Genomic DNA, 27,700 nt, shown 5'->3' with positions numbered 1-27,700 from the left:
AGAGAGGCAGGCAGAGAGAGAGGAGGAAGCAGGCTCCCTGCTGAGCAGAGAGCCTGATGCAGGGCTCGATCCCAGGACCCCGAGATCATGACCCAAGCCGAAGGCAGAGGCTTAACCCACTGAGCCACCCAGGCACCCCTTAGGAATTTTATATATTTATATTTGTAAATTTTAAGATTAATCTTAAAATCATAAAATTGATTATTTCAAAACCCATTTATCAGTGTCTGATAAAGTAATACTACCATAATATATTAATACATTATAGTGGACCTTACTATAGCATGCCCCAAACCGTGCTGTTATCCTTCTTTTATAATTCTAAGTATTTTACCTTTTTACATAATGACATTTTACTTCGGTGATCATTGATTTTTTTTTTAAATATTTTATTTATTTATTTATTTATTTATTTGACAGAGATCACAAGTAGGCAGAGAGGCAGGCAGAGAGAGAGGAGGAAGCAGGCTCCCTGCTGAGCAGAGAGCCCACATCCCATTCATTAGCTACACCCTCCTATTTTCCAAATACAGTTGTTTATGTACACAACTGTAGTCGTTCCTTGATTTCATTAATACCTTCATTCTGTTGGTTCTCTCTTTTTTTTTTTTTTTTTTTAAAGGTTATTTATTTATTTGACAGAGAGAGATCACAAGCAGGCAGAGAGGCAGGCAGAGAGAGAGGAGGAAGCAGGCTCCCTGCTGAGCAGAGAGCCCGATGCGGGCCTCGATCTCAGGACCCTGAGATCATGACCTGAGCTGAAGGCAGAGGCTTAACCCACTGAGCCACCCAGGCGCCCTATTTTTAAGTAATTTCTACACCCAGTGTGGGGCTCGAACTCACAACCCCGAGATCAGGAGTTGCACACTCCACCGACTGAGTCCGCCAGACCCCCCCGGGATGGCCATTCTTAAATTGGGGTCATACTATGGAAATTTATACTAAATTGAAAAGAGTCAGAATGAATAGGAACACGGGATTCTGGTCTTACTATAAAATCCCCCTCGGTGATTTTGATTGGCACCAATAATTTTACCACATTTCATGTCAAAACCATGTCCAAGAATGTTATCCATGATACAGAGCTATTCAAGGACTCTTCTTTTTCTCCTTTTTCTTTTTTTTTAAAGATTTTTCTTTTTTTTTTTTTTTATTTTTTTTTGAGGTAAGCTTTACAGCCAGTATGGGACTCGAACCAACAACCCTGAGGTCAAGAGTCACACGCTCCACCAACTGCGTCAGTCAGGTGCCCCTCAAGGACCTTTCTTTAAATGAAGAGACCAAGAACACTGTTTGCTTTTTCTTTTGTCACTTACTTTTAAATCTGGCTTTTTAAAAATCTTAATTATAGAATGTCTTCACTCTTTTGTAAACAGAAAAAAACCACACTTCTTTCTTATGTTCTGAATGTCACACATAGTGAAGAGAACCTTTGCCAGTTGTGTTGGTTATTTTAGTTGTATTCGGAATCTGTCACTGTTATCTGTGCTGACTTTATTTTCCAGGCCCTTGGATAGAATTTCTTTATAGTCTGTCATGGGAGACAGTTCCCTCCCTACTTTTTTGAATAGTGACTTAAAAATCCCAAGTAGTCCTAAATCAGTCCTAACAGACAAATATATATTATACATCTAATTTTGTCCTTACAGGACTGGATAAAGCATGAGAGATAAAATTAAGCCAGGCTGGGTGCCTGGGTGGCTCAGTGGGTTAAACCTCTGCCTTCGGCTCAGGTAATGATCTCAGGGTCCGGGGATCAAGCCCCGCATCGGGCTCTCTGCTCAGCAGGGATCCTGCTTCCCCCTCTCTCTCTGCCTGCCTCTCTGCCTACTTGTGATCTCTCTCTCTGTTAAATAAAGATATAAAAAATATTTTTAAAAAAATTAAGCCAGGCTGCAGCTAGCTTTTAAGAAATGACTTTGCTGGGATGCCTGTGGTGGGCGGGGTGGGGGGGAGGGGGGCTCTGTCCGTGAAGCGTCTGCCTTCAGTTCAGGTCACGATCCCAGAGTCCTGGGATCGAGTCCCGCATCAGGCTCCCTGCTCAGTGAGGAGCCCGCTTCTCCCTCTCCCTCTTTCTGTTGCTCCCCGCTTGCGTGTGTAGTTTCTCTCTCTCTCTCTGACAAATAAATAATAAAAATAATTTTTTTAAAGATTTTTATTTATTTGACAGAGACCACAAGTAGACAGAGAGAGAGGAGGAAGCAGGTTCCCCACTGAGTAGAGAGCCCAGTGTGGGGCTCGATCCCAGGACCCTGAGATCATGACCTGAGCCGAAGGCAGAGGCTTTAACCCACTGAGCCACCCAGGCGCCCCAATAAAAATAATTAAAAAAAAAAATGACTTTGCCAAGCTTGGCCACGTTGTGTTAAACCCAGGCCCCGGAAGAAATGGTGATTCCATCTACCCCCAACGTGCACAACCCCGGGGGTGTGGTGGGGTTCTTGGCATGTCTATGCCTTGCGTCTGCACACTTCTGCCTATCGTAAACTAAGCACATAAAAGTAACTCCATGTTTGTAGTTAACTGGTGAATAATTCCATCTTTAACCTGGGAAAAAGAGGAGGTGGGCTACTAAGCCAGGTCTGAGATCTGGGAAAAGGTTGCACACCCCCAAACCACAGCACAAAGCTTCAGATTTGCCCGGCTTGGCTGTGGGCTGTGGCTCTGCTGTGTTAGGGAAATGAAGTCCTTCTATTTTGACTCTTTTTTTTTTTTTTTCTTAAGACCTAAGAATGTTTCCCCTTTCTCCCCGCAAAGCTGTGAATGAGCTCGGGAGAAATAAATAACATTAAGGATCGAAGATTCAGCCCGTACAAGTTGGCTGTTGGAAAAAGTCAGCAGAGCGTTTCTGATTTTTCTGTGCCCTCTCCTTACCGTCAGAGTAGCTTAAACCTTCAGTGTTGTTCTTTTTCGTGACCGAGAAGAGTTCCAAGTTAGATAATCATTTGGCTATTTGGGTTTGAGTCTGACTGCAGTTCACTGTGGAGAAATAATATTACTGATGAGGTGAGGAATGTGCGTAGTGTCAGGAAAACCTGCTTTTGCGCAGTCCCACTGCCTTTGAACAATCAGAGTTTAGACGTACCAGCCCCTCTTCCGCTCCAAGGTTTTCTCTGTTGATCTGTCTTGTTTCTGTTACAGTGCTTTATACCATTTTTCTTTGCCAGCAAGGGATACAAGCCTTAGATGAGGAGAAATGTAATGACTCCCCATTCCTGCTAGATTTGGGGGGGGGGCGGGGCAGATCCAGTATGTCTTAATAAGCAAGACATTATAGGTTTTTTTAGCCTGTTTCTCAGACATAATAAATTATGCCCCTCCATACCTTGTTTGCTTTTGTAATTAAAAAAAATTTTTTTTGGCTTTTTAGAAGTATTCTGTATGTTGATTTTCAAATTACAAGAAAGATAAATGATCCGGATTTATAAAGAATTCTGTCTCATTTGAAAGCGTCCGTGTCTGCTGGATGGATTGTTCTGGTTTTCTAAGGACTTTGCCCCGGGCATTGGACGGGAGCGGGCAACCGAGGCCGTTGACTGCTGTCCTGCATGCCGTGTCCCGGCCTCGCTGTCCGCCTCCAGGGCCCTGGCCGGGACTGTCTGGGTCCTTCTCTGCCGCTTGTCCAGCAGCTGCAGCGTCCCAGGGGCACCAGATGTTTCTGCCCCCTGCTGCGGCCTCCCGCTGTCCCCTGCTCCCATCCCCTGTGTCCCTGCGGGGAATTGGGGTAGCTGTCTCCTCCTGGGGCGATTCCGACTCTAGGGAGGGCTCCCGAAGGCAAGCAGTGTGGGGGGGCCATCACCCCGAAAGACGCAGTCAGGCCTGCCGGACTTGGGAGTTGACGGAGGCTGACAGACGGCTTGCAGGTGGGCACACCAGCAGAGTCTTGGGCAAAGGGCCGAGTGTGCAGAGTTCCCGCGTGGTGCGGCAGAGCATTCCCGACCCCCCACCCTGCTTTACTGGGCCCCGGCCTGCGCCTCTGACGTCTGGGGTTTTCCGGGCTGCTGTAGCAAAGATAGCATAGGCCGGGCAGCTTATCCGAGAAGTTACTCCTCACAGTTCTGGAGGCCAGAAGTCGGAGATCAAGGTGCCGGCCACTGGGGAGAGCCCCCTGCTGCAGTGCGGACGGCTGTCCTCCCACGGTGTCCTCCCAGGGCAGGAGCGCTGTTGGAGCTCTGTGGGGTCTCGTGTTAGAGCAGCCATCCCATTCCTCGGGGCTCCACCCCCGTGACCTGACCTCGTCCCCCGGAGTCCCCACCTTGCAGGATCCCGCCGGGAATTAGGTGTCGGCAGTGCATTCGGGCAGGACACAGACCCTCCCTGGGAAGATCACAGAGAGTTCTTCCAAAAGAAAGCGTTGTGTTGACTGAGGTCATCCGTCATTTCCCAGGAAAGAGACGAAGGCTTGCGGGGCGCTTGGGGCGTCCCCGAAGGAAAGGTGAGCTATGTTTGGGCAGCCCCCCTCCCCGGGCCCAGCGCGGCCTTATCTGCAGCAGCAAGCGCTGCATCTTTGAAACAGCACTAGGCTGGGCATGTCCATGAAAACTAAACAGTCGTGTGCTCTGAAACGCGGGGACACTTTGTTCTCGTGTCCAGCAGTTCCTTTTCCTGTTTTGTGATTGCCTATCAGCCCTTTCAGATGGCTTTTCTGCTTTGAAAAGTGCAAAACGCAGTCCTTCCAACCATGTCTGCAGGCGGCGGGGCCGGGCTCCTGCCGTTGGTTTTCGGCCACGCTGGGAGCAGGGTGAGAGCCCGGGCAGCTTGGTGGGGGAAGCCTGCCTGCCGTGCTGTTGCTCCAAGAGCTCCTGGAAAGACCAGGACTGTGGTGTGGGCTTCTCCTCCCATGACACTAGGACAAGGTCAGGGCCTTAGGCAAAAACCTTGCGATCTTCAGGGATCATCTTCTCCCTGCTCGCCCTTCCCAGCAAGGTTGCCGGCGGCCTTGGAACAGACGCTGGATAGGGAAGGAGCGCAGATCCGTCTGGGTCGTATCCTCGCGGACGCGCTGGTCCTGCTGCCAGGCCAGGAGCCTACACTGGGGACCATCGACAGGGTCCGGGGCGGCGCTCAGCGACACACCCAGGACAGTTGGGAGGCTGCGAGGAGGGCATGTGGTCCAGGGCTAGAGGAGATCGGGGCCGTGTGCGGGATTGAGCCAGGCCGCGTGTGTCCGTGTCGCTGGTGGGGCTGAGGGTGTGAATTGCAGGGGACCCGGCCAACACGGCCCGTGGACGAGAAGGACTGTTTTCTTTGGGGAGAAAGAACAAAGGCTTCTTAGTGGCGGGTGTGTAATGTCGGGGTGGGATTTGTGGCACCCAGAACAACAAGGCCTGTTTTGCACGGTGATGATGGGCATATTGGACACGGCGGTTCCGTCCGGCCTGGCGGGCCTTCTGCGGGGCTGCCAGCGACCACGGAGACCTCTCTGCGCGGGGCTGCCCACTTGTTGCTTCTTGCCGTGCTCAATGCGTTTCGCGTGGCAGGACACTGAATTGAGATTTGGGAAGGGCTCACTTTGAGGGAGAGCGGTAATGGTCTTCTGGGATACTTAATCCTTTCTGCAGAAAGGATTGGTTTTTTTGGTCCCCTACCGGACGTTGAGTCCTATCTGGAGACATTTTTAGGTATGACAGTTTGGGGTGCCGGATGCTACTGGCATCTCGAACGAGGGGATCAGGGATGTGGCTGATAAACGTTCTGTGCCCAACGCCCCCTCCCCTCCAGGCAGGGAATCTTCCAGCCCCAAATGTTGGCAGTGCTGAGGCGGAGACAATGTGACAAGACCGTTCGATTGTGCCGTATTTTACGTTCTGGACATCTGGGTCGTCCCGGGTTTGCACTGTTACCGATGGCGCGGGCATGGACATCCTTCTGTGGGTCTCTGGGTGCCGCACGGACACATGGCTGAGCTTCCGGTGGTGCAGCCTGTTGCGTGGGTGGTCACGTGGGGTCGAACACCCACCCGGTCTGCTGGGGTTGCCAGAGCTGGAAGCAGCCGAGTGTCCACTGAGAGACGGGAGTGTGGACAGAAGGCAGTGCATGCATACGACGGCACGAGGAGGGAAGGCCGCTGAACGTCCCGCGCTGTAACACAGGCGCACCCAAAGTCCTGTGACTAGACAACATGGCAAACACTTACACTAGTGTCTGGAGTAGTCTGAGTCGTGGAAGAAAGAAAGAGTGGTGGTTGCCGGGGCAGGGAAGGACGGGAATGGGGCGCTGTTCAGATAGAGATTCTAGAAAACGTGGTTCCCATTTCAACCAGGAGGACCCATGACTGATGCCTTCGTAACAAACACAGCAGAGAGACTTGGACTTACCTTCTGTGTTCCAAGGGCCACCTGGGGACATCCGTGTTCCTTTCTCTCCGTGAGCTTCATGACGGATCTGCAGCCTTGAAAGCACGAGTCGTTTTTGGAGGTGTTTGGGTCTTACCCTGAGCGTGTAACTGCTACTGAAATAAGGGTTTTTTTAAATGGGGGAACTGTGGCCTGGTTTCTGCCTGATCCGCTTAGGCTAAGTTTTTGTGAAACACCCGACTTATGATTCCCAACTTTGTCTACTTCAAAGGTGTTCTGTAAGGCCGTAATCGCTAAACAGAGGGGAAAGGAAACTTTAAGTTGGGTTTAGAGGAAACGATAACATCTAGGTGAACTGAGCTTTGGGGATTTTTTTCCCCCAAACAGCCTTATCAAAGGACTTAGAAACAATTCTACCCCCATAACTAGCGTGGAGCACTGTAGATGAAGCACTCTCCCAACCGCTTCAGCTTTGCTTCCTGACATGAAAACCGAGAAGAGGATCCTTTGTCCCTGAACTTGAGAATCCAGAAGCCTAGCCAGCTCGTCCCACCTTGTACAACAACAAATTAGAAGTGAAACAGTTTGTGAATATGCTTGTATAGCGCTCTAGAGCTTACAAAATGTTTTGGAAAAAAAAAAAAAAAAAAATTTTTTTTTAGGTAACAAAACAGACAAAAATAAATGACTTTCTCTAAATCGGGTAGTTAATTCACGGAGGCAAGACTCATACTAGATCTCACACCTCCTCTTTTTTTGTTTGTTTTTGTAAGATTTTATTTTTAAGTCCTGTCTCTACCCAGTGTGGGGCTCGAACTCACAACCCTGAGATCCAGAGTCGTACGCTCCACCCACGGAGCTGGCCAGGCGCCCCTCAGCCCTCAAGTCTTTGAAGCTTTCCCTGCCCCCTGCAGAGTATCGTTTTGGTGCTCGGCCTGGGCTGCACTGACCACTCGGGATTCATCCCCGTCGAGGTCGGGTTCGGAAACAGACCGTGCAGTAACTTGAGCAGGAAACGCTTCCTCTGAAGCGGGGTTCTGCACCCCGGCCGGACGGCGGCCCCACACTGTGTCTATGTTGTCGTGTTGGTCGGGCGAAGTGGAGCCCGCGAGCCCTTGAACGGTATTACCGTGGGGCTCTACTCCGCACGGTTGCGGGCTCCCAGGGCCGAAGGTGCCTGACGGTGCGGGCATGGATTTTTGTTTGTCCCCAGGGTGGAAGGTGATTAACTGGTGACGGAGAAGTCCTCCGGTTCCCCGGTGGTCACAGCTTCCTGTCCCAGGTAAAGGGAACCTTAAAGAAGGCCCAGCAGGGGCTGCGGGGAGCAGACCTTACTCGGAGCAGACCTTACCCGCAGGACTGGGGAAGGAGGAGCTCAGGGAGCTGCGCGGCCCTCCCCGCCGACTGTGGGGACTGGGGACAGGCACGGAGCCCCACGGAGCCGGCCGGGCGGCGACATGCCGAGGCCGTGCCTCCTGGGACGGCACTTGGGATGCTGCCGCGGCCCTGGGAGGCTGGCCGCTGGAACTTGCCAGGAAGCCGCCGTGCTGTGGGGCGCCCTCAGGAGCGGCCCGAGCGGAAAGCACGCCGAGTTGGAGTGGGCAGGACTGCCCTCCTCCGGGGTCCCTTCCACGCCCTCACGGCGGAGCCGGGATGTTCGCAAGGTCCTGCTGCACTGTTCGCACACGGGGCGGTGAAGGGCAGGTCTGGATCCAAAGCAGCACGTGGGCCAGCGGCCAGGCACTGTTGGAACAGTCGCCGACAAAGCCTTGTCTCTCCTCCTGGCTTGTCCGCTCCCTGCCCCACAGTGGTGTTCAGAAAGCTCCCTGAGTGTTGCGTTTCAGACTCCGTCCCTTTTACAGGCAGGCTGTGTCCCCTGCAGTGCACTGATGAGGCAGTGATCAGACACCAGCCTTATGCCCTAGACCTTTGCCCCGTCTGGAGGAGGCCTGTACCTCAGGCCTTACCCTGCCCCAGGTGGACACTGGAGCTTGGCTCAGAAGGAAGGCTTCTCCGGTTCCCCGTCCAGCTGGCCTGCCGGGTGCAAACCCCCTCCCTGCCCCATGCGCCCCTGAGGGCTCCTCCCTTTTCCTGTCTAGACCTCGGGATGCTCCCTGCAGCCTCCAGATCGCGTCCTCCTCTTCTGATGGACTTTCCCTTGACATCTGTTTTGGCCGTGTGCCCCCTTTGCACATGGGCCTGTCACCCAGTCCTCTCTTCTTCCGTGCATCTCATCGGCCTGACTCTGTCCGTTTAGCTGCCACGGTCCCTCTGTCCGGACCACATCGGCCTTTCTCTGTGGCAGGGCCTCGTGGGATGAGCATTCCTGTCCCAGAAGCTGAAAGGAGTGTGTGCACATCTTCAGAGCAGACCCTCGTGTTCCTAAAAGCCTTGGACTAAACACCAGCTTGCTTATCTAGTGTCGGAAGCTTGTGAGGCCGGTTGTGGTTTATTTGGTTACTTTTGGGGGGTTCATTGTGTTATCTTTTCTCTGGCTTTTTGATTTTGTTTCTCCTCTATGGAGGAAAGAGTTTTTACTGTCACCACTGGGATTCTGTTGGTGGTTTTGATGATCTGTATGCCGACATTTCATTTTGTATGGTTTTTAACACAGATACCACAGATCTAAAAAGATGAAGATGTGGTTTTTTCCTAAACTGTTATTCCGGTGACTTTCCAGCTTAAAATGTGGAGGCAAGTTTTCCTTGAGAAGATATCAACTGCCAGTGTGTTCTGTGTGGATAGTGTGGTCAATCACAGATTGCGCTCGCTCACAATTCACCATTTACTGTCCTGAGCGCATGTTCGGATTGTCAGGTTTTCAAGGCACGGTGACAGAGTGTGTAGGGAAACTGGACCCGCGTGCTCAGGGACCAGGAGAGCCAGGATCAGGGAATGGTTTTGTTTAGGCAGTGGAGATAGTGGGAACTTGCAGTGTTCGGGAAGTGTTAAGTATTCCACCATGACTCCAAATTGCCATGTCGTGTGCTTTGTACCGGCCCCACCCGTGGAATGTCACACTGACCCCCCAGACAGCCAGAGCCTCCCGGGATTCAGTATCCCACTCTTGTCTGGTTGTACCAGAAAATAACCAGCAAATGAGTTTACCTCTTAAAACAAACACTTACAATAAACTGGAATAATACATTAAAACAAACAAACAAACACATCTAACTTGGATGCGGTGGGATTCCCTCCTTAAAAGTATTCCTAGAGCTGTTGGGGCACCTGGGTGCCTCCGTTGGTTGAGCGCCTGACTCTTGGTTTCGGCCCAGGTCATGATCTCAGGGTCGTGAGCTAGAGCCCCGTGTAGGGGGTCTGTGCTCCGCGTGGAGCCTGCTTGAGATTCTCTCCCTCTTCCTCTCCCTCTGCCCCTTCCCCTGCTTCCTCTCCCCTCTGCCCCTTCCCCATTCTCGCTCCATTTCCCAAATAAATAAATCTTAAAGAAAAATATTCCTAGAGCTACTAAAAAGCTTACATTTCCAAAATAGGAAGGAAATCTTATGCATTGTACTGGGAGACAGGGCCCGCCGGTGAGACACAGCGTATGATCTTAGACGGGTCTTCCTCCGTCTCCACTTCTCTGGAGGCCGGACTCTACACAGGCTTTAGTTTCTCTGTTTTCTGCAGGCTGATCTGTAGTTTCTGGGTTAGCCCCTCTGCCTGTTTTCCCTCATGTTGGTACTTTTTTTCTTTGAAGACTTTTTGCTTCATTCCCTCTTCTGCGGGAGCAGGTTGTAGCCAACAACTTGTGGATCTCCTCTGGGCCTCCCTCTCCAGCCATCCGCCTGAGTTGACCTTTCTGTTGCACATCATCTTGGGCGGTAGAGAGGGTGACAGTCAGGTGCCGAGATGCTGGAGAGAGAGAACCTTCTGGAAGCTGGACTGCCTGGCTGGCGGGGTTCCTCCCGCCACGGGGGCCGGTAATGATTACCTGTGAAAGTCTTCACACATCTCAGTGGAAGTTTCCAGTTTTCAGTGGGCTTCTCTGTTACGATAGATACACACTCAGATTATTTCACAACGTGATACTTCCCCTAGGTGAGTCAGCTTTCCTTTCTGCAGCAACCCTGCTCGAGGAGAATGAGTAAAATATTCAAATTAAGCAAACTGAAGCCTAACTTCAGGGGATTTTCCTGTCTAACGAAAAGCCTTGCTTTGTCGTGGAGGGCCTATTGTCTGGATGGTGAAGCATTCTTGAGAGAGAACTGATAAAATCGCAGGTGTGATTCATGGCCTTTGAAATAGGATATTGGACTCAGTGCCCTTCTTCTTTCATTTTGATCTCTGGTCATTGTGATTTTCTGACTCATTGGAGCTCAACACCTCGGCACCACTGGCCTCTTTGTTTTGGTGGGTGGCGTCATCTCTGACCACACTGTGAGGCCTCACAGATTCTGGAGTCCTTGCTCACACTCGTTCTCTGCCCTGTGTTGCTGTGAGCCCTTGTTTCTGTCTGGTGCCAAGATGGAGTCAAGGATCTTCTTCCTTGGGGCGCCTGGGTGGCTCAGTAGTGGGTTAAGCCTCTGCCTTCAGCTCAGGTCACGGTCTCAGGGTCCTGGGATCGAGCCCTCCATCAGCCTTTCTGCTTGGCGGGGAGCCTGTTTCTCCCTCTCTGTCTGCCTGTCTGCCTCTATGCCTACCTGTGAACTCTCTGTCAAATAAATAAAACCTTTTAAAAAAAAAAAAAAGAATCTTCTTCCTTGCCCTTTTGTTCTTGGGCAGGAGAAATTCATCTTGCGTCTGCCTGTAGGATTAATCTTCCAGAAGAATTTGCTTGAATAATGTCACTTCCCTGTTTCCACGCCCTACCTTCTCTAGGCCGCCACTGCATACAGGATATTGTCCAGGTTCTGTTTCAAGGTCAAGTTCCTAATCTTCCCCCTTCTGCCCTTATCGTCAAACACTCCCTCGTGAAAGCCTCACACCCTGCCAGGCTGACATTCCTTGGTTATGCCTAGGCTTCCTGTCTCTGACCCTGTCTCCACAAGACCTCACCGGGGAATGTGCTCCCCCGCCCACGCTCCTCCTTTCAAGCTATGTCCAGGGCCCTTCTGATGCGCGAAACCTCATTTCCTTCCCCAAGGCAGAATGCCCCTCGCGTTCCCGCTGCCGTGGGTGAGGCGCCCCTCGGTCCCCTACCGGACTAGACTCTTTTTTGCCTTTGTGGGCCTTCGCTCTTGATCATCTGTGACGCCCCTTCCCCCAGGTCCAGAAACTTTGTTCCAAGAAGATTCTCGGTAGCTCTTTCTCTCCCTGCCGTTTCCGGCCGGTATAGTGCTGTGAGAACAATGAGACGTTCTGCACGTCGTGGGACACCCGCACGTTTCATCTCGAATCCCTTAGAGCGAGTCAGGATCGATTCCCCAGTCCGGCCCCTGCCCCCGTAACAAGAGCAGGAGCCTCAACTCACTTGAAAATATATAGGACGGCTCTCGTGAGATCTGATCTAACTCACACACCGTACTCTTTACCCTTCAGAATGTACAACTGATATAAAAATTGTATACAAAGTATACCGTGAATGCAAGTGATTCTTACTGTATTCCCAAAGTGGGGCAGCCATCACCACCTTGCGTTCTAGAACATCTCCATCCCCCTTAGAACATGCCCTGGACCCTTACATCATCCCTGCCGCCCACAGAAGCCCCCCTCCCTCCCAGCCCCAGGTAGCCACAGGTCCCCCACCTGTCTCTGTGAGTTTGTGTATTACAGACACTTGAGTTAATTCGTGTGAATGAGGGCACGCAGTATGTGATCTTCTGCCGCTGGCTCATTACACTTTGCATGAGGTCCACAGGGTGGGGGGTGGGGAGGGCAGCGGGAGTCCATACTTCATGCCTTGTCATGGCCGAATCCCGGCCAGTTTGACCCCGCCACACTCTCATCATCGCCTTGTCACTCGTTCAGTTGGATTTTAGTTCCAGACCGTGTGCGCGCATATATTCATTTTTGAAAGCCTCCCTGGGGACGGCGGGCGTGCATCCTCCATCTGGAATGCCGGGGTGTGGCCTGTGTGACCTGCCCTGGGCACTTGGGGATTCCGTTCTGGACGTGCGAAGAGCGTGGCACGTGGGCATGCATCGTGGGCACAGAAGGATTTGTCTCTGCCTGTCTGCCCCTTTGCGCGGGGCTCTTCCGAGGTGAACCCAGGGACCTCGGGGACTTTGCCTGACGGTTGCCGGCCACAGTGGCCCTGTGGTGGCCCCCACATTCTGCAGACGTGTCACGTATGTGGTTTGCTGTAAAATGCAGGCAGCCGGCGTCCTTATCCTCCGCGGCGAGCACAGACGTCAGGTTTATTTTTCAGCAAGTTCAAGCCCAGTGAATCCTACCTAATAGCTGTTTCGGGGGGTGGCAAGGGAGCACAGAATGGAAGTTTTCACGGCTGCTCTTTGTCTTACAGCTGCTTTCCCGGTAAGCACAGTCAATACCAAAGAGAAACTTTCTCTTGGCGAAGAAGCCGGCCAGGGGCTAAAAACCCAGCTGCTCTATGTGCCCAACCCAGACCTGTTTTTTCTGGGAAGTGTGGGTGTGGAGTGTGGTAGGACGAGGCGGAAGGGCACTTTGCAACGCAGTCTTCATTTACAGACGAGAAGTCACAAGATCTTCGTGGCGAAGCCCCCAGAGATGACCGTGCTTCAGAGAGTCTCACGGAACTGGTTCCTAGGAGGGTTTGTGGGAGTGAGACCAAGAAACCCACCCCATGGTAGCCGAGCCAGACCCCGGTACCTGTCCCTCCTCGGACCCTGCAGGGCGTTCATCAGAGTGGTTTTGCCTCCAGACTTTCTCGTAACACTCGATTCGGACGCAGTCCCTGTAGGGAGGGCACTTAGGGCGCTCCTCCAGTGGGTCAGAGTCCTTTTCTCGTTAGAGATCAGGAGGGTGTGATGATGCTAAGAGTACGGAACACGAAACTTAACCGTTTCCACCACTTGCAAGCATGTGACTCCGTGATGTTGACATTGGCATAGGGCGACCCCTAACGAACATCAGGACTTTTCTGGGTCCCCCTGAGCGGGCTCACACAGCGCCTGTCTTTCTGTGGTGGCGTGTTTCATGGCGCGTCACGTCCTCGAGGCCCATCCGTGTGGTAGCACGTGCCGGGCCGTCCTTCCTTTTTAAGGCTCACCGACATTCCCTCGTGTGGCTGGACCGCATTTTCATTATGCATTCACTTCCTCATGGACCTTTCAGTGGTTTCCACTTGGAGTGCGTAAGTGTTGAAAGGGAAAAACAAAATTGTGTCCTGAGAAATCGGAGACAGAATGAATTGTACGTTGTAAATGTACATTTCTGAAAACCACTCAAAATACAGGCCACGATGCCTGGGTGGCTCAGCCAGTGAAATATCTGCCTTCAGCTCAGGTCATGATCTCAGCGTCCTGGGATTCAAGCCTTACATCAGGTTCTCTGCTCAGTGAAAAGCCTGCTCCCACCCCCCCACACCCACTACATGCTCTCTCTTTCTCTCAAATAAAATCTTTTTTAAAAATTGCAAAAATTCAGCCTCTACCCGGGACCCGCTGAATCCGATATGCATTTTAAACCGTGGGAGATGCGTCTGCACATTACAGTTTGGGAAGTGTTGGTCTCTGAAGCCTAGAAAGGTCTTCGAGGCAGGAACTCCCATCTTGCAAGACCCGCCCCCTCCCCCGCCGCCCCATCTAGCCCAGTTGCTTGTGCGGAGGACTTACTCTCTAGATCGTTAGCAGAAGAATAAATACCAAGTCTGAACTCACCCACGTGGTGGCCTTTTTGCATTCACCCCACCAAAGCATTTAACTGCTAGTGTTTAGGCACCAGTTAGTACGCACAGACCCAAGTTACTCTCCGAATGCGTTCTCTTTATATTCTAGATTTTCGTTTGCCCGTCACATGCCTGGTGCTTGGCAGGCAGGGTGGGAGGAGATGAAAGGGATCTAGGCACTACTTGGACAGAGTCTGAACCCGCGGGTCCCAGCATGGGGGACTGGTGCTGCTGTCCCAGGTAGGGACCACAGCTGCTAAGCGCCCCCTGAGGGGTTCCCCCCCCACTAGGACTCTGGTGGTGCTGGTGGCAGTGGCTCCTGGGACGCTCACTCTTCCTCCTGTATCTCCTGCCCTTTGACATGGCCCCTTTTCTGCCAAAGCTCTAATTAGGTTTCCTTCCATGTGGTTCTCTGTCCGTGGTTCTGTCTCTGTCTAAGCAATGTTCTTCAGTCTCCCCTCCCCTCTCGTCCTTAAATACCTTCTGCTGGGGTCTCTCCATGTGTGCACCACCTGTCCCTGGGAGCCCTCCTCCCGCCACCAGCTGTCCACTGCACCCTCCACCTGGATGGCCCCTTGGCGTCTCCCAGGGGACGTGTCAAAAGCCAGGCTCTCCACTGCGTGTAACCTGCGCCTTGCCCGTACACGGCCGGGGCTGTAATCTTGGGTGGGTGGAAACTTCCTTACAATCTGTCTGTTACTACCTTGGGATAAAATTGTCTAGACTCTTGAAACCAGTTATTAACAAAAATATGAAGCAGTCCATTCGGTGAACAGTAGCCATTTAATTTTGTTTATGGTGTTGACTTGCAACGAATGATTGCTTGGTGAACCGAAGAGTTCGGCTGTCCTTGTATCCAGGTGGAGGTTTTAGGAAAATGCCGTGCACTTGCAGAAATGAGGCATTGTCGGTCGCAGTACCCGGCGGTTCAGCCGCACAGGGAAAACGCATTGCTCCAGCACGTGCGGAGGGCTGTGGAAGCAAGTCTAAGCTTAGGCGCGGCCAGCAGTCGACCAGTGAGCTGCTTGGCTCTACACAGATAGGCTTGTAACCATGAACTGTCTTCACTAGTTTTCCTAGCAGTTTGTAAAGAGAATAGTTTTTTGGTCTAAAACCAGGGTTGGCAAACTTCTCTTTTTTTTAACAAGCCAAGTAGTAAATACTTTAGGCTTTGTGGGCCAAAACACTCAATTCTGTCCTGTCACAGTATATAAACAAGTGGGTGTGGTGGTATTCCACTAAAATTTTATTTACTGGGGGGGAAAAAAAGGCAACTGGCTGGGTTTAGCTCATGGGCCCTAGTTTGCCAAGTGCTAATACAGAAAGCAGGCTGGGTTTGTTGTTGCTGAGTTGATGTTTACTATATAGGAAAAGCTAGGATTGGAGTGCCTGGGTGGCTCAGTCGTTACGTGTCTGCCTTTGGCTCAGGTCATGGTCCCAGGGTCCTGGGTTCGAGCCCCACATCAGGCTCTCTGCTCAGCTGGAAGCCTGCCTCTCCCTCTTCTTCTGCCTGTTTCTCCCCCTGCTTGTGCTCATTCTCTCAGTCAAATAAATGAAATCTTTAAAAAAAAGGAAAATCCTGATTTCTCAGGATTAAAGTTCTCAAACGGGCAACCTTGAAGCTTTGTGTGAGTCACTACATGTTCATACATACGTGTTTAGCACGGAGTCATGCAGAGCATGACATGATCTCATGAGGACTATAATCGATGGCTACGTGTTAGCAGGGATGTGGAGGAAGTGGAACGTTCAGACGCGGACAGCCGGTAAAATTGTGCCACGCTAGCGGACGGCCTGACCGCTCCCGCAGAGCTCGCCACGTGGGCCCTAGGAGCCAGCGGCTTCATTCCTGCATGTAGACCCACGGGAACTGACGACACACGCTCACCCAGAAGCTCGAGCACCCTGTTCACAGCAGCATACTAGCCAGAAAGGAAAAACTGCAGTGTCCAGACGCTGACGAACGGATAAGTCAGACGTGGCATTCTGTAGGACGGGATATCTGTCGTTCAGCCACAGAAAGGAGTCAAATCCTGACTGCTCCTAGCACGTGGATGAGCCTTGATGCTCTATGCTGAGTGAAAGAAGCCGGGCACAAATGCCACGTATCGTGGGAGTCTTTTTTATGATTTAATTTATTCCTGCAAGAGACAGTCAGCTAGCACGAGGGCCGGCGGGGGCATCAGAGGGAGAAGCACACTCCGTGCAGAGCCTGGAGAACCACACAGGACTCGATCCCAGGACTCTTGAGATCATGACCTGAGCCGAAGGCTGACGCTTAACCGACTGAGCCACCCAGGCACCCTGTAGGATTCTTTTTATATGAGCTGTCTATACAGGCACATGCATAGAGATGGGTGGTAGGTTGGTGGGTGCCAGGGCCAGAAGGGCTCAGGAAGTGACTGCCCACGGCTGCCAGGTTTCTTCCAGGCATAGGGAAGTGTTCTAAAATGGGACACGATGCTTGCACAGTTCTCTGAATATACGAATAGCTGTTCACTTGTATATTTATGTGGGGGAGCATTGCGGTTTTTCAATTCTTTATCAAGCAGGTACAGAAATCTAGGTGTGGGATTAACGTATGAGAAATAACAAGTAATGAAAGTAATCCATCCTTTCTGCTTGGATAGAAGAGATCCGGGGGCCGAACCTGTGTCTCTGGGTCTGCGGTTCCAGGCTATGAGCCTTCCCGAGCACGCCGGCTCTTTCCCCTTCCCCCTGCGAATGTTAGCCCGGGGAGAGGGGTGAGTCCCTTCTTTCCCCAGGTAGGAATCACTGCAGCGTCAGGGGCCCAGGAGGGGTCCGGGCTGATCCCAAAGCCCATCATAGATCCTGTGGGTCCCCCGCATCACCTCTGTGTTGTTTCTGGCTGAGTTCTGGGCACTCGGTTTGCACATTTGGAAGCTCACAAGACGTGCTTCTCTGCCGCAGGTTGAAGAAGGAAGTAAAGCAGCGGCGGTGGACAAGCTGCTGGCGGGGGACGAGATCGTCGGCATCAACGACATCGATCTCTCGGGCTTTAGACAGGAGGCAATTTGCCTGGTGAAGGGCTCTCATAAAACCCTGAAGCTCATAGTGAAAAGGTAAGACCCGCGGCTCGTGCCGTCTTTACAGACAGAAGTGGGTGAAGGAGCAGCCTGTGCAGCCGGCGTGGCCCGTCCGTATCCCCGCACGCAGTCCCAGCTTGGGCTTGATTGTGTCTGTGTGTCTGTGTGTCTGTGTACACATAGAATTATATCTCTTGACCAAGGATGAATCCAGCGTCAGAATCTCAAAAGATGCCTTCTTGTATTCCTAGGGGTTGTTCATCTGATTTATGAAGTGAATTTTGAAGGATTTTATCTTTTCTTCCACAATATCGTAGAGCAGCAGAGCGCTACGCCTGTGTTCCAGACGAAGTATTGTTCCTGTCGTTTCCACAAGGTGGCAGGCTGCTGCGTTTTCGTTTTTTTATGCTAAAATAAAGCCTAACTGCACACAGAGGGAGTTTCCAGCGCTGGGCTGAGGTCTGGGGAGTGAGCAAGCTGCCTGTTCCTACAAATCAGATGGCGATGGAAGTTTGCAGGACTTGGGCATCTGCCTTCGGCTCAGGTCATCATCCCATGGTCCTGGGTTCAAGCCCCACATCAGGCTGCCTGCTCAGCAGGAGGCATGCTTCTCCTTCTCCCATTCCCTCTCCTTGTGTTCCCTCTCTCGCCTTGTCTCTCTCTGTCAGAGTCTTAAAAAAAGAAAAACTTGATAATCTTCCTTAAAAAAAAAAAAAAGAGGGTGGAAAAGGGGAATTAGGAATGTGATGCTTTCAGACATGGGAGCTCCAGCAGTACTCCTGGATCCCCGTAACTTGGCATTTGTGGTCTTCATAAAGAATGATTTTTCCATCTTGCATTTTCTGAGTTGGCTAATTCCTCGTAAAGTGTTTGCATGCCCCCCTGCACCCTCCCCTTATTCATTTTTTTTTTAATTTTAGCAGAATTAGTGCAGTCTTTCTAAGCTTGGCTGTAAATATATTTTTTTAAGATTTACTTATTTGACAGAGAGGGAGAGCGTGCACAAGGGGGAGCGGCAGGCAGAGGGAGAGGGAGAGGGAGAACCAGCCTCCCTGCTCTCAGAAGGGAGCCTGACTCAGGACTCGATCCTGGGGTCCCGGGATCATGACCTAAGCCAAAGGCAGGCACTTAACCGACTGAGCTATCCAGGCGCCTCTTGCCTATAAATTTTTTCAAAACTAAATGGACTCAGGCATTTACTTCAGTTTTTAATACCGACTTGAGACCCTGTTCCCAAAGGACTTTACTTTTTTTTGTTTTGTTTTGACTCAAATCATATCGAAGGAGGAGGCTCAAAAACAAGGAAGAAAACACAAAACTCTTAATCCGTTGCCACACTGAATTCGCAATCTCATTTCTAAGTGGTACCGGCTGTCCTCTTTGTAAGTCAGAAAAATAAACTAAGGTAGCAGTTTGGGAGCCGTTTGGAGAGGATGAGGTAGGAGAGATGCTGTCATGTTATAAGTGACTCGTCTGGGGTCGTGTTAGTGACCTTTCTAAGGCAGGGTGTGTGTTCTCAAGGCACTCTGCGGGAGACAGTGCAGTGATGACGCTGGGAGTGGAAGCTTGGTACGCAGAGGTTATCCACTATCTGGGCCTCCTCACCGGCCCCTAGGATGACTGGGGTTGCCGACCGTTGTCTCCCCTGCGAAGCTGCAGCTTTACTTGACTGTCGAGCGGGCAGAGAGTAGAGTAGCCAGGCCTGTGAGCTGGTGAGATTGCGGGGACCAAGCACAGACCTGATATATTGCCCGTTAGGATATGGATTAGACAGGCTTTCTGGTGGGTGGTTTCGCAGCGTGTTTTAGGAGGCGTATCTTGACGCACAGTGTTCGTTTCTGGGATCCCAGATACTCAGCAAAGGGAAATTACGTGAATGGGAGACCATCCGCCGTGTAAAGTACTGCCGTTCCCAGTGCCGTCAGCACTTGCTGACACGGAAGGTGCCCCACAGGGTCCAGCTGCACGCAGTGCATACAAGCAGTCAGAGAACCGTGTATGTCCTATTCCTCCAGGTGTTTTTAAAAGATTTATGTATTTCTTAGAGCAAGTGAGGGTGGGGTGTGTGGCAGAGCATGAGAGAGAATCCTGAACCAGACTCCCTACTGAGTGGAGAGCCCCACACGGGGCTCAATCCCAGGACCCTGAGACCACAACCTCAGACAAAAGTCAACAGTCAGCCTCCGAACTGCCTGAGGCACCCAGGCGCTGCCCGTTCCTACAGTTTTAATTTTTAAAAATATCGTGGTACGATACACATAGCATAAAACTTACCATCTTAACCATTTTTTTAAGTGTAACTTAAAGTAGCATATTACTTCTATACCAATAAGAACCGTTGAGCTTGCTGCATTTTTAAAGAGGAGGAACCTTTTTTGGTTCTGTGTGCCTGTGTTCCTAGAAGTCAGCAGGAGGTCTGGTCCCCAAAAAACCGTCAGATGTGGCATCATGTTCTGTTCCAGGCCAAGCCCCAATGGGTGTTTATGTATTTACTCTGTGATCAAGACAGAAAGAATGACCCTGGAAAGGGTGGGCATTTGCATGCTGGCTACAGTAGTCTCTAAGGCTAAGTTTTTATTCTTCATTTATTTAGTTCTTTTTTTAAGATTTAATTTATTTATTTGCGAGAGAGCGACAGTGAGAGAGATCACAGAGGGAGAAGCAGGCTCCCTGCTGAGCAGGGAGCCCCATGTGTGGGACTCGATCCCAGGACCCTGGGATCACGACCTGAGCCAAAGGCAGACGCTTCAACAACTGAGCCACCCAGGCTCTTATTTATTTATTTGAGAAAGAGAGCACGAGAGGGGAGAGGAGCAGAGGGAGAAGCAGACTAACCACTGAGCAGGGCATAGGGCTCAATGTCAGGACCCCGACCCGAGGTCATGACCTGAGCCGGAGGCAGATGCTGAACCAACTGAGCCCCCCAGGTGCCCATATCCAGTTTTGTTTAAATCAGGGCTGCACAGAATAATTATCTGGTTTAGATGGGAATTCATGGTTTAAACAATATGCATATAACAAGATATAAAAGCAAACCAAGCACTGTGTTCGCTTTTATTTTTTTTGCAAACATACTTTTATTTATGTTGGGTTTTTTTAATGTATTTGACACATAACACTGTGTCAGTTTGAAAACAGGTATTGTGGAATTTTTAAAAATAACTTTTTGGATTTTTTTTAAAGATTTTATTTATTTGAGAGAGAGTATGAGTGAGCAGGGCACAGCAGAGGAAAAGGGAGAAGCAGACTCCCTCCCCACTGAGCAACGGAGCCCTATTGAGGTCGCCATCCCAGGACCCTGAGATCATGACCTGAGCTGGAGGCAGATGCTTATCCGACTGAGCCCCACAAGCGTCCCTGGATTCATTTGTAATTCTCTACGTGGGTATTACTTTTGCTTAGTAGAAAAAAATGTGAAATGGTGTTTGTTTGTTTTTAAGATTTTATATATTTATTTGACAGACACAACAAGAAAAGGAGCACAAGCAGGGGAGCAGTGGCAAAAGGAGAGAGAAAAGCAGACTCCCCGCAGAGTTAAGGAGCCCAAAGTGGGGCTCGATCCCAGGACCCTGGGATCATGACCTGAGCCGAAGGCCGGTGCTTAACTGACTGAGCCACCCAGGCGCCCCTGGATTAATTTTTAATACTCTATGTGCATATTACTTTTACCTAATAGAAAAAAGTGTGAAATGGTGTTTTGTTGAGAAACATGAATGAAATTTTCTCAATTTCTAAATTTTAAAATTTTCTAATTTTAAAATTTTCTAAATTTTCTAAGGGGCAGTGAAACCTCACACTGAGTTTCTAGATTTTCCTTATTACAGAGGCCTCAATGTACTTTTAAAAATAATTTCTCTGGGGTGCCTGGGTGGCTCAATTGTTCAGTGTCTGCCTTCGGCTCAGGTCATGATCCCAGGGTCCTGGGATCAAACCCCACATTGGGCTCCCTGCTCAGTGGGGAGTCTGCCTCTCTTTCTCCCACTCCCCCTGCTTGTGTTCCCTCTTTCACTGTGTCTCTGCCAAATAAATAAAATCTTAAAAAAAATAAAAATAATAAAAATAATTTCTCTGAAATGGGTAACATGTATTCTCTAAAATTAAATCTGTGCCTAAACCCCGCCATTCTCCTCTTCGCCTGTCCGCGGGCAGCCGCCGATCACGCATCTGTCCCACACATCCGTTAGCCTTGTCTAGCATTCAATGTAGCGCTCCAAAATAGATCGTGTGCTGTTCAAAAAAACAAAAAAGGAAAAAAAAGTGGCCAGTTTATAAAAAGGCGCCCTGTAAATTATTCCTAGACCAAACCCCAAACACGCAAGTGCCCTGTGTCGCCCTCCCCAGGAGTGTGGCCGAATGACCAGTGAGCTTGTCCGGCCTTTGTTTGACTTCATTCTGCTACTACCTGCCGCTTCCCTAGGTGCCCTGAGAAAGGGCGGCATTTGTGATAAAGACCGAGAGTGGCCAGCACGGGTTTGGTGCTTCTGGGAGGTTACGGGGACAGGAGTATGAACCTCCATGTCAAATCCTGACCCAGAGTTTTAGGGGTTTTTTTTGTTTTGTTTTGGTGTTAAGTAGGGTCCACACCCACATGGAGCCCAACGTGGGGCTTGAACTCGGGACCCGGAGCTCAAGACTCTGACGCTGAACCAATGGAGCCATCCAGGCCTTTTTTTTTTTTTTTTTTTTTTTTTTAAAGAGTTATTTATTTGCGTGGGACGGGCAGGGGGAGAGGGAGAGCGGCATCCCAAGCAGACTCAGAGCCCGACGCGGGGTTTGATGCCACAGCCCGAGGACCACGACCTGAGCAGAAACCGCGAGTCGGACGCCCAGGCGCCTGCGTCCCCCGGGCGCCCCGCTGCTGGCTCTCTTTTCCTCCTCGGTTGGCTTTATTTCAGTGTGTGAGCCGATCAGGGGACCCGGCAGCCAGGAAGGCATCGCCGTGGGCCAGTGGGACAGAGCGGTGGCATCCAGTTTCAGGGGGCACGGGTGGCACTGATGGGAAGCCGGGGTTGGGGCGGTGTCGCGTTGGAGCCGGAGCCGTGTGCAGATCTCTATCTGCGTCCCTGGTGACGTTTCTTTCCCAGACAGACGAGAGCGAGCGCTTCCCTTCTGCCTGAGTGGTGTTGGCTGCAAACAAAGGGCTGTAAGTGGGATCCCCAGCAGGTGCACACATGTCCCCATGCGCGGGGCCCAAGTGGTGTGTGCCACCTGTCAGATGTGGAGGCGCGACGGGGTCACCTGCCCGGGGCAGGGGTTGGGGAGTAGAAGGACTGCAGGACCCTGAGGAGAGCCCGAGCGGGACGTCCTTGCCTGGTCCTTCCCTCCCAGGTCCTTCCCTCCCAGGTCCTCTGTGGTCCTACTCCTACTTGGCCCAGAAGTACTGTTCTCAGGAAGGTGCGGCGCAGAGATGGGAACCTCTTCTGATGTGTGTCCACACGGTTGTCATCTGCCCAGGGCCCGCGCTGCAAGGGCTGACCGGCGGCTCTGCTGGGGTCCCTTGCGGGCATCTGCACAGACAGCCCCGGGCGCTCGTGCTGGGCAGCATCAGGGGCTTAAGCAAATGTGCTTGGGGAAGGTGAAGTGAGACCAGAAACTGGGTCACAGGTGGTGTTTCCCTGATCCCTGTAGCCGAGGTGACAGGCCTTCGCCGTGGGAGAAGTGTGCGGCTCTGCCCGGGGCACGCGGTGCGTCGGGGAGGGCAAGCATCTTGCTCAGAGCGGGGCGCTGTTGCCGTGTGATTAGATAAAGTGCGGGCTGCAGGCTGGGCATGACGAGTGCCGGGACAGCCTTTCATCCTCCTCGCTTCCCAGGTCAGCTCCTCGCAAGCTCGGATAACTTCCAAGAGCCTGTGGAACGTTTTTCAATGTCGTGCCATTTGTTATTTTGGAAAACTTCCCATCGCCCTTTTGGCTTTTCTTTCCAATCCTTATGGTAATCCTAGTTTTGCTCGCAGTGGAGTCCAGCTGCCTGCCTCATCGTTACTCTGACTCTCAGCCAAGACTCAGAACTGTCGTGAGCAGTAGGAGCAGGGCCCAGTTATCAGTAGGGTTTTGTGGACTCTTCTGCCTCTTAGCTGGCGGCCTGACACCGGCTGTGACTCTGATTACAGCCACTAAGCTCACACTAAGCTTGCATCCGGGAGCAGATTAACGCCCAGGGTTAACGCAGGTTCTCTGCGGGCGGTTGTACGGGTTGGCGGGGCTGTGGAATGGTCACATACATGAAGAAAGGGGATTTCAGATCTCATGCGTGCAGCCATGGTTGCCATGAGCAAATTTCTTGCAACATGCGTTGTTTTCTGGAAGTCGCTCAGTTGCAGCGTATTTCACAGCGAGCCTGTGTTGTGCCGTGCTCCCCTCTGCTCCTGGCTGCTTGGAGCTGTCCTGGAGCAGGTGGCTCTGTGCGTGGCCCTGACATGGAGTGGCACAGATGTTCCTGAAAGCAGCTTCGTGCAGTCATGCCGCGGGAGCACGGGGATGGCCAGCACGTCCGCAGGTTGTGTCCATCCTCCCTTGCCCTCCTGAGAACTCTTCCTGGGATAGAACGTGTGTGTGTGTGTGTGTGTGTGTGTGTGTGTGTGTGTGTGTGTTGTTGCACGCTGGGGGCCTTAGTGGGGGTGTTGGCAGGTGTCCTTGGAACCCTGTGATCTCCGAGGCCAGTCTGCAGGTGTTGGCTGTAGTGTCGGGGAAAAGCTTCTGTTTTGAGCATTTTGGGGATCATGGCTGTTTGCTCTGTGCCTATTTCTTGTTAAACAGAGCAGACCCAGAAATTAACCTGCACAGATACCCTGACGTCTTTGGGCTCTTTTCCATTGTTGTTTTTATTGAGTAAAATCAGGAGAGAAAGAGAAGAGTCGCTTCTCTTCAGATGTAGGCTCAGCTTATGGCCTGAGCAATTTGATCACATGAATTTCCATTTACATGAGACATTTCATATTCTAAGTCAAGGAGGGAGTGGTAAAAAAGTTAAGATTTTTTTCATTGCACAGCATGTAAGTGATGTTTATAAAACTTAGTGTGAAAACTTTGAAGGTTTCTAATAGGTTATGCAGAGACGTTTTAATAATATGCAGAGAATGTTTTACTTATTTTCATTTCTTTCATATATGACTCCTCAGCCCTGTTGCTGATGCTGAGAGCTGTTTATAATTAGTTTTATTAATGCCTGCACATTTGAGTGTCTGACATTTGAGTGCCTGAGTGTCTTTGGCCAAAAAAATCCATTCTCTAGAAACGTTACCAGGAAGTTGGGTTGACTCCCTTTTAAAGCACTGAGTTGGGCTTACTCGTGTGTTCGTCAGTTGGGCGGTAAGCACAGTGGACATAAGCGGGTGAGATCGTCTTTCTTTTTTTCTCTTTTCTGACATGAATAGGTTTATTGATGTGAAGATGATAGAAGTTACTAGAAAAAGCCAGTCGTTTGGGTCTGTTCCCGTTCTAGCCATGTTCATGGTGTGACCTTCCTACACGGTGTTTTGAGCAGACACACGCAGGGGCAGCACCAGAGGCTGAGACAGAAACGAGGACTCGCCCTTGTTGGGGGGGGGGGGGGGGGACGTGGGGCGCCCCGGCCTCGTGACAGGAACCCTGGTGCTTTCATGCTGTGGGAAGGCCGCTTCTGAGCCTGGCCTCTGTGCGAAGTGCAGCTTTGATGTCTGGTGTCCGTTTCGGCTACTTAGACCCCTAGGGAATTTCTATCTGAATTCTCGTCCTGTTTAAAAGCAGGGACTGTCTGCCCCGTACCCCACAGTAGACGTAAGCCAGCATGCCATCCCCAGCACACGGTCGCGTTCTCGCACCACTGGCAGGGAGAGGACCCGTGTGCCATGTATGGAGTGCTGTCTGTGCTCCCGCAGCGGGTTAGAAGCGCTCCAGGGAGAGGTGAAGGTCACAGCATGAGGTCCAGCCCTCCGGGAGCTAGCCGGCCACTGAGTATGCTCATAGGCACGGACCGGGAAAGCTCGAGCACGTGCTGAGCCAAAAGATGTCAAGAGGAATGGAAGCGGATCTCAGCAGAGTCTTTCTAAAGCAGAGGCCGCTGGTCTGTCCTTGGAAGGCTCAGCCAGGGCTGAGCCGCCAGTCTGGTCCCACGTCAGCCGTACCAGAGCCTCCTCAAGAGATGGCCCCCAAAGGAGTGCAGGGAAAGGGAGCCAGAGGCAGAGAGCGCGGGACCCGAGCCTGCATCTGAATGTGCCAGGAAGGCGAGCACAAACGCATCAGCCCGCCCAGGCTCTGCCCAGCCAATGCCCATGCTGCTGGCCTGGGAGCACACGCCGCACGACACCTTGGCTGGACGCCTGAGAATGTGGGGGCTTGGGCTTCCTTCTGTGGCTACTGGGAGCCATTGAAGGTTCTGAAGTGAGAGCAAGAGCTGTCCGGAGCAGAGTGGCGGAGTCGCAGTGATCTGGCAGGAGCTAGATAGACCAGCAGAGGGAGAGGCTGGTCAGGACATGGCCTTCCCTAGGCTTGGCAGAGACAGGAAGTGGCAGGGTCAGAGCAAGGTTGCTTTTGTGTTTGTAGAGTGGCGCTTTTTCTTTGTTTCTTTTGGAAGGAGTAAGAAGGATGCTGGCACTCACCTCTCCTCTAGCAGAGACCCCTCACCCCCTACCCGCACCTCCTCTGCTGGCCTGGACCCGCTCCCCTCCTTGAATTCCGGGGGCTATCTGCATAGGGCCGGTCCCGTGCACTCGGGCTCCCTGAGAACCATTTGCCGCATTGTCCAGCTCACCCTTTCTCTGGAATCCAGGTCTTTCCCAGTCCAGGCCCCCTGATGCTTTTTTGTGAGATGCTTCCACGCAGCCCTGTTGACTTTTCTCCCCCCCAGGAGCCTTCCCCGACCCCAGTGTTGCCTGAAAGCCCTCACGCCCCGTGCATGGGCCCATCACGGTGTGCACCCAGAGCCGGGGCCCCTGGCCTCCCCGCCGATAGGTCCGGTCCCGTCCGGCTGATGGAGCTCGTGGTGACTAGGCACAGACTGTGTTTGTCTCGTGTGGCAGTGCCTGTTGGCTTCTCGTTACGGAAATTACCCAGCACTCATGGGACTTTTCTTTTGGGTGGGGGAGGGGATTTTGTTCTTTATGACAATGATGAACATTTTACTGAAGCATTTATTTTCATATTTCCTTTTTTCAAAAGGATTTCTGATGTCTAGATTTGTTCTTAATTTTCAGTGATAACCTAGCATTTTTCATATCTGTGATCTAAATCCTGTCCTTCCAACATCCCCTCAGAGACTACCTAGCATATAAAATTATTTTTAAAATTAACATAAATTTTGATTAATCTTGCTGTGTAATTTGTGGGAAAGGCATTAAGGGAACCGTCATTAAGGTGAATAATTTTATCTGGAGTACCAGAAAATATTCATGGTCAGTACTGTGGCTTTTCAGTATTTATATGAAAGGAATATTAAGCACGGAAGAGAGATTACGTTTTGGAAGAGGGACAGCAGCATGGGGGAGTGCACAGAAGCTGGCGGGCTGCAGAAGGAACGGACCTGCTGTCTGCAGGATTCTCCAGGTCATCTGGAAAGAGTTGGGGCAGAATGCACACACGGTGCCTGTGGTCTTCTATAGGTCATGGCCCACTTTCCTCTTGTCTTCTTAGTGGCTTCTTCATTTTTAAATGTTCTATATTTTCTTTTCTTTAAGATTTATTTATTTGAGATAGAGCAAGAAACAGAGAGTGCGCAATCAGGGGGCAGAGGGAGAAGCAAACTCCCCGCTGAGCAGGAAGCCCGACGCAGGGCTCGATCTCAGGACGCCAGGATCATGACCTGAAGCGAAGGCAGACACTTCATCAACTAAGCCCCCCAGGCGCCCCGTGTTCCATGTTTTCTACAGTAAGCGTGCACCGTAAGGATTACAAATGTCAGTAGCCCTTTGAATAGAAAGGATTTCTTCCGTGTACACTGGGATGACCGTAGTCCGGGGTGCCTGTGGACTGAACCCCATTTCTGGTAGTCCTGGGATTGTGGGGCTCGATGCATAGTGTGTGGCCTTGTTGGTCTTTATTTCGGGCACCCCTGCCCATGCCACCCTGCACCGAAGCAGGACCTCGAGTGCCGCTGGGACAAGCTGCACAGGCCTTCGTGGCTCCGGTGAGTTGCGTGCCCGCCTGCCCCTCCTGGCTCATTCCAAGGCCAGAACTGGCCCTGCCACACAGCCGTCCCAACAAAAGCGCACGTCCAGTGTGAGGGAGTGATCCCGGGGTGGCTCGGCGCGTGCCCGCGGTGCACTCACTCGGTGCTCGCGGCTCTGCTCCGGGGGCCAGGGTGGGACAGCCAGGAACCGGAGGTGGTGGGGTGGTTTCAGCTGGGCCCTCGGGCTGGGGCATTGTGCTCCTCTGTCCTGCCATCTCGTGTGGCCTGTGTACTCGCGGCCCCGTCATCTTGAGCAACTGGGTGATTTAAAGCCACCCGAGGGGTGCCAGGGTGGCATGCTCTGTCGGCGAAGCGTCCGCCTTCGGCTCAGGTCATGATCTCAGGGTCCTGGGATGGAGCCCCGTGTCTGGCTCCCTGCTCAGCGGGGAGCCTGCTTGTGCTCGCTCACTCCCTCTCTCCGTCAAATAAAAAAGTGAAATCTTAAAAATAAATAAATAAATAAAGCC

General features: G+C 51.6%; 1 protein-coding gene across 1 annotated transcript in view; it reads left to right on the top strand.

The window, feature by feature from the left end:
• LOC111157188 (shroom family member 2) overlaps nt 1-27,700 on the top strand; it is a 133,545-nt gene that overhangs the window by 47,578 nt on the left and 58,267 nt on the right. Inside the window, exon 2 of the mRNA XM_022518476.1 lies at nt 16,978-17,129. Coding sequence (XP_022374184.1) covers nt 16,978-17,129 — 152 coding nt within the window. The remainder of the gene's footprint in view (nt 1-16,977; nt 17,130-27,700) is intronic.

The sequence above is a fragment of the Enhydra lutris genome, unplaced genomic scaffold (assembly GCF_002288905.1).
Source record: "Enhydra lutris kenyoni isolate GAN:26980312 unplaced genomic scaffold, ASM228890v2 scaffoldscaffold52, whole genome shotgun sequence".
In the NCBI taxonomy this organism is placed as follows: domain Eukaryota; kingdom Metazoa; phylum Chordata; class Mammalia; order Carnivora; family Mustelidae; genus Enhydra; species Enhydra lutris.
Note: the sequence above shows the minus strand (reverse complement) of the source record. Positions and strands in the feature narration are given on the sequence as shown.